This window comes from Rosa chinensis, chromosome 3, assembly GCF_002994745.2.
Source record: "Rosa chinensis cultivar Old Blush chromosome 3, RchiOBHm-V2, whole genome shotgun sequence".
In the NCBI taxonomy this organism is placed as follows: domain Eukaryota; kingdom Viridiplantae; phylum Streptophyta; class Magnoliopsida; order Rosales; family Rosaceae; genus Rosa; species Rosa chinensis.
In genome coordinates this window covers 35561503-35572538 of record NC_037090.1, presented here as the reverse complement: position 1 = coordinate 35572538, position 11036 = coordinate 35561503, and the positions used below count along the sequence as shown (strand labels likewise).

At 38.9% G+C, this 11036-nt stretch overlaps 1 protein-coding gene across 15 annotated transcripts; it reads left to right on the top strand.

Moving 5' to 3' along the window:
* Nucleotides 1–4398: 4398 nt before the first annotated feature.
* Nucleotides 4399–8990, top strand: LOC112193363. Of its 15 annotated transcripts, none has more exons than XM_040516590.1 (8): nucleotides 4399–4670; nucleotides 5012–5203; nucleotides 5626–5757; nucleotides 6162–6248; nucleotides 6552–6916; nucleotides 8139–8223; nucleotides 8534–8662; nucleotides 8766–8990. In XM_040516590.1, the coding sequence occupies exons 2-8, from the start codon at nucleotides 5075–5077 to the stop codon at nucleotides 8919–8921; spliced, it is 1083 nt and encodes a 360-aa protein (XP_040372524.1). In that variant the 5' UTR covers nucleotides 4399–4670; nucleotides 5012–5074; the 3' UTR covers nucleotides 8922–8990. The 15 variants fall into 15 exon arrangements, 6 of the variants coding, with proteins under 6 accessions (XP_040372524.1, XP_040372522.1, XP_040372523.1 ...); XM_040516588.1 differs by having other exon boundaries at nucleotides 4914–5203; XM_040516589.1 differs by having other exon boundaries at nucleotides 4399–4674.
* The last annotated feature ends 2046 nt before the right edge of the window (nucleotides 8991–11036 follow it).

Genomic DNA, 11036 nt, shown 5'->3' with positions numbered 1-11036 from the left:
TGTTGGAGTTCATCATGCTGCTGATCCTAATTGGTACCCGGATACGGGTGCTACCCATCACATGACCGCCATGCCTGTCCACAATCCTCAATCCTATAGTAGGCCTCATAATATCTATATGGGTAACGGGGACTCCATGCCCGTTTCTCATACTGGTAACCTTCCTTTTTCATTAGGCTCTTCTTAATTCACTTTACAATATGTGTTTCACATTTCGTCGATTCGTAAAATTTTTCTCTCTATTGCTCGGTTCACTAAAGACAATCTTGTTTTCTTTCTTTTTGTTCTTGATTTCTATCAGCTTTATTGCTTACGTACTGGTCGTCTCTTGTTTCAGGGCCCCTATAAGGATGGCCTCTATCCGCTCCATCTGTCCAGTGTCTCTAGTCCTCCACAAGCTTTTGCTTCCATTCACTTCTTCATGTGGCACAATCGTTTGGGTCATCCATCGTCCAATGTTTTATCTCGTCTAGGCTCTGCAATAAATTCCAAATTGTCTTTTCGTTCGTTCTGTCGAGATTGTACACTTAGCAAATCTCACCATATACCTTTCCCTTCACATAAAGAGACTGCTAGTTCTCCATTTCATATTATTCATAGTGATGTTTGGGTCTCATCTATTGCCTCTATTAGTGGATTCAAATATTATGTTCTTTTTACTAATGAATTCTCACATTACACTTGGATTTACCCGCGTCGCAAAAATGAAGTTCTCACTCATTTTCAAACATTAGTTGCCATGATCCAAAATCACTTTCACCATACCGTCAAATTTCTTTAATGTGACAATGGGATTGAATATGTCAATAATGCATTCTCTTATTATTGTAAATCCTTGGGGATTCAACATAGATTTTCTTGCCCACATACACCACAACAAAATGGCCTTACCGAGCGCAAACATCGTCATATTGTCACAATGACTCGCAGTCTCCTTCTCACTTCTGGTGTCCCCGATAATCTTTGGGTTGAAGCTGTCTTGACCTCTGTTTATCTTATTAATCTTCTCCCCACACCCACTCTTAATTGGGATGCCCCGCATACTGGTCTTTATGGTAGTCCACCTTCTTATTCTTCTCTTCGAGTATTCAGTTGTTCTTGTTTTTCTCATCTTGGGTCTTATGTCTCTGACAAATTCTCCAGTCGTAGTATTGAGTGTGTTTTCCTCGGTTACAATCCTCAACACAAGGGTTACTGTTGTTTAGATCCCACCAACGATTGTGTCTACATATCTAGACATGTTATCTTTAATGAAACAGTTTTTCCTTACAAAAATTTGCAGGCAAATTCAGTTCCACCAAGCGGCCCATTGGAGTTCACACTTTTATCTAGTCCGGGCCTCATTCTCTCACAGCCCACCTCATCTGGCCCACATCATCCTGCTGGGAACGACACCTCAGCCTCTTCTTATGTTGTCGCACAAACCCACTCGGCCCCTCAATTTGAACTGCATGTCGTAAGTCTCCATCTTCTAGTTCCAGCGGCCCCTGCATCCGCGCCGTCTCCAGCGCCAATTGCATTGTCGCCGCCCCTGGAATCCGTACTGCCTTCGGCCCTTCCTGCCCCCCTCCGCCCCCCCAATTCAAACTTATCATCGCCGCCGGTTGCCTCAAGCTCCCCCACCGAGTTCGGCCTCTTCTGTTCAGTCACTCACAATGGCTGCACTTGTTCCTCCGTCGGCTTCCACTGCTCCCCAATCTGTCATTGTTTCTCTAGTACCGGCAGGTCCTCTTCCTTCCTCTCCTCCCAATTTGGCCTCTCCACCAATTGAGCCCAGGAGGACACGGCTTCAGAATGGTATTGTTTAGCCTCGAGTTGGTACTGATGGCACCATCAAGTACCCAATTCCTCGTGATCTCCTCACTGTAGTTGAATCAGTTGAACCTACATGCTTTTCCCAGGCCTTTAAACATAAAGTCTGGCGTGCTGCGATGGTTGATGAAATCAATGCATTGTTGAAAAATAATACTTGGACTCTGGTTTCCCCATCTTCTTCCCAGAATCTTGTTGTCTGCAAATGGGTATTCCGCGTGAAGCACAAACCAGATGGCACTATTAACCATCACAAAGCGCGTCTTGTGGCCAAAGGGTTTCATCAACAACAAGGTATCAACTATACTGAAACCGTTAGCCCTATGATTAAACCTACAACTATTCGTGTTGTGCTTTTAATTGCTGAGTCTAGAGGCTGGTCTCTTCGTCAATTGGACGTAAAGAATGCATTCCTCCATGGATTTCTTTAAGAGGATGTGTATATGACACAACCACCAGGTTTCGTTGACCCATCTCGGCCCTCTCATGTTTGCAAGCTCAACAAGGCCCTCTATGGTCTCAAGCAAGCTCCGTGTGCGTGGTTTCATCGTATGACATGCTTCTTGTTATCTGTTGGTTTTGTTCAGAGTTTGGTTGATTCTTGCCTGTTCATTTACCGTCTTGGGTGTCATACCATTTATTTTCTACTATATGTTGATGACATTGTGGTCACCGGCAGTGATGATCGATTTCTATAGAATTTTATTGATGCATTTGGTCATGGCTTTGACATAAAGGACCTTGGTTCCCTACACTACTTTCTTGGATTACAGGTTACACCTCACAATAAAGGGATTCATATCAGTCAACTCAAGTATGCCTATGATCTCCTAGTGAAGCATGACATGCTGCTTAGTAAACCATTTAGCACCCCAATGTCAGCGAAGGCAATTCTCACTGCCACTGAAGGAGACTTACTTCCTAATCCCTCAATCTTTAGGGAAATAGTTGGTTCTTTGCAATATCTGACCATCACCCGCCTGATATTGCCTTTGTCGTCAACTCCATCTCTCAATTCATGTGTCAGCCACGCATACCGCACTTGACTGCAGCCAAACGCATTCTTCGCTACATCAAAGGCACACTTGATCATGGCTTGTTCTTTGGTCCTTAACACCAACCTCCTTTTCTTACTGCATATGCTTATGCAGATCGATTGGGCTAGATGTCCGGATTCCCGTCGATCTACATCTGGATATCTGGTCTATCTTGGCACCAACTTGGTCTCTTGGTGTTTTAAGAAGCAGCCCACTATTGCTCGTTCCAGCGCTAAGTCTGAGTATCGTTCTTTGTCTCATGCTAGTGCTGAGACAACTTTGTTAGCTTTCTTACTATATGAACTTGGTGCTCGACTTCCTTATCCTATACTCTTGCATTGTGATAATCTTAGTGCTACATATATGGCATCTAATCCGGTGTTTCATGCACGCACTAAACATATTGAACTTGATTATCACTTTGTCCGTGAGAAAGTGGCTCTTGGAAGCCATCGTGTTTGCTACATTCCCTCTATTGATCAACCTGCAGACCTTCTCACCAAGCCCCTCCATAAGCACCGACATGTCTTACTTACTCGCAAACTTGTTCGTCAAGGACCGCCAAGTTTGAGGGAGGGTGTTAGAGAGATTTCCTATCAGCATTCAAAATTGATTCAGTAACTGATGTAACAATTTTGATATTCTGTACCTATAATCTCTAATGCTCTTTATAGAGTTTTGTAACTGTAGCTTCTATCTAGCCTATATATCTGTACATTGTAAACACAATTGAATTAAGGAAAACCAATTTCTACAATTGGGATTACAATGAAATGCTAAACAACAACAAAAATAGCAAAGAAAAGTTGCTGAGGTATCATGAATTGTTACAAAGGGGACTTAATCAAGGAATTGGGAAGCATAATTGAATCAGGAACTTCATGTTTTTGTTACTTTGAAGAACCAAGTTTTGGTTTATAAACAAAAGAAGAAGAAAACATTACAAAATAAATCAGACAGTTGAATGTACTTCTAAAGGAGAAATAATCAGATTCACCAAAATTCTCAGTCTCACAATATGTTGATACTACCACTACACCAATTTCGGAATCAGACAACACATATCAGACGACAGCAAACATTTTAACTGTCGTCTGAATTAATCAGATGACAGCAAGAAATATTCTATCGTCTAAGTTTTCGAATCCAGCAACAGTTTTTTCTTCACTCTTGTGCAATAGTATTTCAGACAATGGTTGATTTTTTTGATGTCGTCTGAATGAATTAATTCAGACAACAGTTATTATGTGATGTTGTCCAAGGTTCATTTATACAATGGTTGATTTTTGCTATTGTCTGATTATTTTCAGTCACACAAATGTTATTAGGTATCTGTTGTCTAATATATTTTAAGTCAATGCCTGCTGAAATATGTTGTCTGATTTGAGTATTTCACACAATGCTTTTTAATTTGTCTGTTGTTTCATTAGTTTCAAACAATGCACCTTATTTGATGTCGTCTGAGTTTTAGAGTAATTTTTTTTTTTTGCAATACAAAAGCTGACTTTTAGATAGTCAGCTAGGGTTTGACATATATGACTTTACCACTTGGACAAAATCAAAACCCAATTAAACTCTTTCCCTCTCCATTCCAGCAAAACACCCACCTCCCGCCTGCACTGTCGAGCTCCCGCTCTCAGCCATCTCTCTCTCTCTCTCTCTCTCTCTCTCTTTCTTTCTTTCTTTCTTTCTTTCTCAGCTTCTCTCAGATGCACCCTCACTCCCATTTTCTCACAGAGTCTCAAAACCATGTTGTTGGAGCTTTCAACCATCACAGCTTGCTTGCGAGGTTCTTGAAGAAAGCAAGCTCCTTCTTTCGAAGTAGGTATGGATATTTCGTATTGGTTTGTATTGAATTCGAATTGGGGATTAGGGTTTTGTTGCAATCGATTTTGGTTTGGACTTTGTATTGAATTGGGGATTAGGTTTTAGTTTTTTGGTTAACGAGAATTTGGGGATTGGGAGTTTTAGAGAACTCGATTTGTGTGCGATCCCGCCGGGTAGTAAAAATAAAACGACGTGTTCAATAATCGATATAGTTACTGTGAAACCCCGCCAATGCAGTAGACTATTTACCAGAAAAGAGCCACAGTCTCTATTTGCTGCTTGTCTGGTTTATATTTTGGGAGGTCCCAAGCAAGAATAGAAATTTGGTTGTACAGAGATGAAGGCTTGTCAGCAGAGGCCTTGAATGGTGCGATCCGATCAGATCCGCGTACGTCATCATGTTTCTCTTCGACTGGTTCTACGGCGTGCTCGCTTCCCTCGGTCTGTGGCAAAAGGAGGCCAAGATCTTGTTCCTAGGGCTCGATAATGCCGGCAAGACCACCTTGCTTCACATGCTCAAAGATGATGTCAGCCCCTTATTCCTATTCCAGTTTTTCCTTTACTTCAATTTCAATACATAGATTAGATTCTTCTTTTATGTTTCAGATGAATTGCAAGTTAAGCTAGATTTACCAGATCTGTAATTTTCATGCTAAACACTAAAAAGCTGTACAAACTGTTGGAGCTTAGTCCACAGCAGAGGCCAAGTCTAAACTTATCACTGTGGCACCAGTAATTAATCAAAACAAACAGCTTAGTCTGCAGCTCAGAATACAAATAGTTTACTTGAAAACAATCCCAATCCACCTATTGAAAGACTTGAGTTTATGCCCAAAAAGTTCAATGTTTCGCATGAATTTCCATGGCGGTACGGTGCTTACCTGTCTGTATTATAATGCCAACTTGTTTGGAAATGGATATAATTTGAGCTTTATTGTTTTGGTTTCAGAGGCTGGTGCAGCATCAGCCTACGCAATACCCCACATCCGAGGAGTTGAGTATTGGCAAAATCAAGTTCAAGGCCTTTGATTTGGGAGGTCATCAGATTGCTCGCAGGGTCTGGAAGGATTACTACGCAAAGGTTAGCTATACTGTGCTTTATGTAAATGCCGATATTGCTGCTTTACATCATTGTGTCTTTTTAGAGTTGTTTTTTAATGCCTCCTGGATTCCTGTGTGTGATAATTATGTCTACTGTCCGATGTAATGGGAACGGGTCAGTTGGTTTCTTGTCAAACCAGCAAAGAGCATTTGTTGCCTTAGCACGTGCAAGGTACTATCTATAAAATTTCATTGTAGTTATCCTATATGATGCATCTCAGACATGTCTGATTTCTGCAATTGTTTCTATATAGGTATTGCCTTTGGATATTGGGGAATGTGTCAACTTTGATTGCTAATGACTCTGTTTGGATGAAGCTAGTCCTTCATGCCAAGAAACGGAACTGTTTTTATAATGCTGATGAAGACAGCAACTTGGCTCAGGCTATTACAGCTGCCCTGCTGGAGCTTGACCAACTTCATTCTCTGCTTAATATCGACTCTCTACTGTTCAAAAATGCTATATGGAAGGTGTGCTGCTACTTTCCAGAATCTTTCGCTATTGTAAACTTGACATTGTCATAACATACAATAATCGGACATTTATTGAGTGTATAGGTCTATTATAACATCTATTAACGTCACTAAAAAAGGGAGAAAATCTTTAAGTAAACAGGATAGATTAATGGGGAGTTACATCGCTAAATGGAATTCATCTGTGTATTCTCTAATAAAATGCAGTATGCTGTTCAATAGTTAAAATATTCCTCATCTGTGTATTCTTCATCAATAGTTGCACGACGTATAATTATTTCTTCTTTCTTTCCCACATAGGTTTGCTTCACTCATGACTTTTTGAACTCCATAACAAAAGTTAAAGACATTGTGATTCTTTGCGAAGTGCTTGCGTTATTAACCAAGCTTTTGAGTGGATGGCGCCAACCTCTTGAGGACAAAGGAACTTTAGTGTATGATGGGACTTCTGCTCAACTGTTAGAGAAGTATAAAATCAAAGGGAACTTGAATCCCATTTGGACTGTAGATATTCTCCAGGGGAATGTACATTACATCCAAATTATGAAGTTTTGGGATATTTTGCCATTTTGTCATATACCAAAACTAGCAAAGCGTCTTGACATTGTTTTTGGGAATTTTACAGTGGACAAAATGAACCACTGCCGTTACAAATGCATTGACAGGTATGTGATGTTTCAAATTTTTTCTTTTCATACATTTGTTAGTCCATGGAACTTTTATTCCATCAATCTGGGTCAGAGAAATTTCAATTGCATAACTGGAGCATATATGATTACTAATACTACTTTTTATCCTCTGTTTAAATCATGTATCATTTTCTTTAGGATACTATTGTTCCAATGAGATGGCTGGTGGTTTTCAGCAATTTCCCTATAACTGATCATGAGGAGTTCCTTTCAAAACCATTGTCTTCTTACGGTATAACAACTAATCGAGAAACAGCAACTTCAACGTATGGGTCAGCATATATTCCAACTTTTTTTGGAAGTCATATTGTTTTTGAATAATCAAATTAAATTAAACTATTTGAACAAAATGATACACAACTCTATTTACTATAAATATTGGTTTTGGCAAATAGGAATCAACTACCATGCAGAAGAATGGATGTATAATTCTGAGCATGAAATCTTTTCCTCAGCTTTACTGTAGGTGCTTATGTTGTTTAGTGATTCTGGAGTTTATAGGCCTTAATTTAATTTGTAAATATCTTATACTTAAACTCCAAATGTGTAAAGCTGGAGGTTATTCTCAGCAGCCTTATGTCATCATGTAGGTCGCGATTTTGGTCACACATATTATCCACTTTTTCATGTTCACGTCCATAGGTTATGTTGAAGTTCTTGTCCTGAAGAAGAGGAATTAGTTTTCAATAGAAAAGATGGCCATATTCTTATTCATTACCTGATATATTTTGTAAGCATATATTTGAGCAAATGTACCACTTGCTTCAATAGGGAGACATCGAAAGCAGTAAAGCCAATTATCCCTTCGTATAGTGCTGATGCAGTTGTCCTAGCTGTTGGAATCTCCACACTTCAAAAACTTATTTAAAATAGATATTTTGTTATTGAATCTCAGAATGTTTTATGCAAATATCTGTGATCCAATGTTGATTAGAAATCAGGGTTTTTGATTGAAATCAAATCAGTTAGTATTACAAGACAGAATAGTGTTACATTTACAGTGAAACTAGGTTCGTCCTGACTATCATCCCATTCATCCACACAAGGAAGTCCAGATACTAATTTTAGAGCTCATTTCATGTATAAGACTGTGAAGTACATGTTAGATCTTAAATTAACCCTATTCCTGCTATTTCTACCTTAATTGGCAGTACTTGAGTTCTGTATAGTGGCAGTACTTGAGTTCTGTATAGTGCAGTGTTGTGTACGAGGGAGGAATTTGTCAAGGTCTCGAACCTGCTACCATCGATGTACTCTCCGTTAAGCTCTGGCTCGATAGGAAGGTGAGTAGAGGAAGTTTAATTTTAACATCACTATCTAGCTTGTCTAAATGACTCTTCTCTACATTTTAACTTTTTCTCCTAATGTGAACTGGGAATTTTATGAGATTCCTATGAGCCAAATGAAACTGAGCATGTCCTTTGATTCTAGCTTTTATTTCTACTATGCTTTAGATTTCAAATATGGTTCTAATACCTACTTTGCTGATTAGGCACTCTAATCTGGAAAGTTTTAATATAACAAGTCAGTCGATGGTACTTTTCCATTCATGATTTGATGGAGCTGATTCTTTGTTGTGGACCACATAATCAGGTGAGCATTCCAAATGCAAGCAATGCTTGCTCAGGTTTTGATGATTCGTTCAAGTGGTCTTTCTTTGATTTGACTGTAATTCATGATGACCACAAAGATAGTACAGTAACAGTGCTACAAGCTGATTTTGTGAGTATAAATGCCCCTGCTTTTCTTCTGAGTTTGTAATTATTAATGCAATTTACTTCATAAGTTCAACCGGACTTCTGTCTGATCCATTTTTCTTGTGCAGTATCGTGCCAATGAGTTGTTAGTACTGACAGATAAGCAAATAGTTGCCAAGGTGACATCTTACCTGTCAAAGTGCATCAAGGACTTCGAGAATGCTACTGTGATAAATAAGGACAAGTTTTATGTTTTCCGGCTTTATGTATTTATATGCACTTAGGGAATGTTAATTCCTATGTAAATGTTGAGATGAATATTGCTGATGGAATGAAATGGTTTTTGGAATCAAGGATGTGTTGTTCAATTGTATAGAATGTATGTCTTCTCTTATATCTCAGACAATTCAAAAGCAACATCAAACCATTGTCTAACAAATGAACATGAAGAAAAAAGAAAGAAAAATATGTTGTTTGAATCATCTATCTACAATAGTTATTAAACATATTCAATTGTCTAACAAGATGTAACACAACGGAAAAATAATATGTTCTGTTGTCTGATGAAATGATACATAATGGCTTTAATAGTTTTGCTGTTGTCTTGTTCAAAGTCAGTCAATAGTATTCAATTATTTTGCTGATCTACAAACTTCCTTCAGACAATAGTTTTTATACAAATCAATTTTCTCTAAATGTTTGTTACACGTCAACATTCTTCCAGGGTCTGTCAACTGAAATTACTTTGCACAAGAGTTAAGGTACCAATTGTTGTTGTTCTTCGTGGTATTCAGACAACAGACAATATACTTTATCAGACGACAGTTTTTTGATTTTGTTTGATTCATGTATCAGACGGCATTGAGATAGACAACAACAGACTCTATACTCAGACGACAGTTTTTCACTGTCGTCTGATTGAAAAATTGGTGTAGTGTACCAAAGTAGACACGTATATCAGAACCTATAATAAACTTATACTTTCTCTCATCCACACACACATAGAAATTCAAGTAAAATACACATTATGAAAGTGAACTAAAAAAGAATGAGCACCTGATAGCACTTGATCAATACATGAGCAAAATCTCGCTCTCGCCTCTTTTCCAGCTGAGCTTAGTATCTTTAAGACCTCTTTCACTTAAGAGGATAAGGAATATTACAATACTCATATTGAAGCAACACATTCCCATTATGAAGTCTAAGTTCCCTACAATGCAAGTCCTCTACTACCAAGTCCAAACCAATCATCAACACATATAACCCAAGATAAAGGCAGGTTTATACCTTTTCAGAGTTGAGGAGGGACTTCCTAGAGGGTTGGCATTGAGTGGCGGCAGAGGGGACACAAGTGACTGATCTCCAGTGACTGGACAACGCAATAGCTCATGATAATAGTGCGAACAGGGCAAGTGGATAACCATTTGATCAATAGTGAAATCCTCAAAACAAATAACACATGGATCTTCAAAAGGCAACGTGAGGTTCACTCTCTCCAGGGCTTCAATCGATGACCTTGTTTCCATGGATTCAGATATGAGATCGCTGACGATTCTCAAAATCATGTCGCATATGTCCACCACAATTGGCAGCTCGGTGGAGACGGCGGCGTAAAACGCGTCCGGTAACTTGTCGATAGCAATGGGATGTTCATCCTCGGGGACACGCATGCTTGATAGATTTTCTCTGAGTGCTTGTATCCACCTAGTCCTATAGCGGTTTGAAACATTATGGACAAGTCGGAGGTTGACCCAAACTTGTCTGTGAGATAGGAGCGATGGATCCTCCCAAATAAGTGGGCAATCAAAAGCAACCTTGCTCCCAATTTCCGTGGAATACAATAATTTCACCATAATATAATCCTCGCTCACCTCTCTATTTGAGAATGGTGTATTTTCGTGATTCACTCTGGTGTTTAAACGAAGCATCTCCATCAGCTTCAACACTTTGGGAATGAATTGGGGATTATTGATCCCATCGGCGTCAAGGATTTATATTTTTATATAGGCCGTAAATTCCAAAATTCGACCAGCAAAAGATCTTCTACAACGATAACACAATAAGGAAACGCATTCTCATGTAACCAAAAAAATAAAAGTGTGGTTCTAGTTGGATATTCAAATTTAATATTTAGAGCTTTATTGTTTTTTCAGTTGATATAAAAAGACAAGTAAAGACCAAGAGAAAAAAAATATTTTGAAATAGAAATTGGTGTCATTAAAATCAATGGCTAGCAACAGCCAATAGCTAGAGTCAAGCTGCACTTACAACAGGATAGCTTGCAAGCAAACCAAAAACCTTGTTCTAAGCAAAACAAACTCCGTACAAGTCTATGATGAGCTCGCTTTAATAAGTGAACTTATAAATAAAGACACCCCATGTCTTCTAGGGCAAAATCA

Coding starts and splice junctions, on each gene's coding strand:
- LOC112193363 (XM_040516590.1), top strand. CDS start 5,075: ATGTTTCTCTTCGACTGGTTCTACGGCGTGCTCGCTTCCCTCGGTCTG. Junction 6,249..6,551: donor TCAAAAATGCTATATGGAAG/GTGTGCTGCTAC, acceptor TTTCCCACATAG/GTTTGCTTCACTCATGACTT. Junction 6,917..8,138: donor CGTTACAAATGCATTGACAG/GTATGTGATGTT, acceptor TGTATAGTGCAG/TGTTGTGTACGAGGGAGGAA.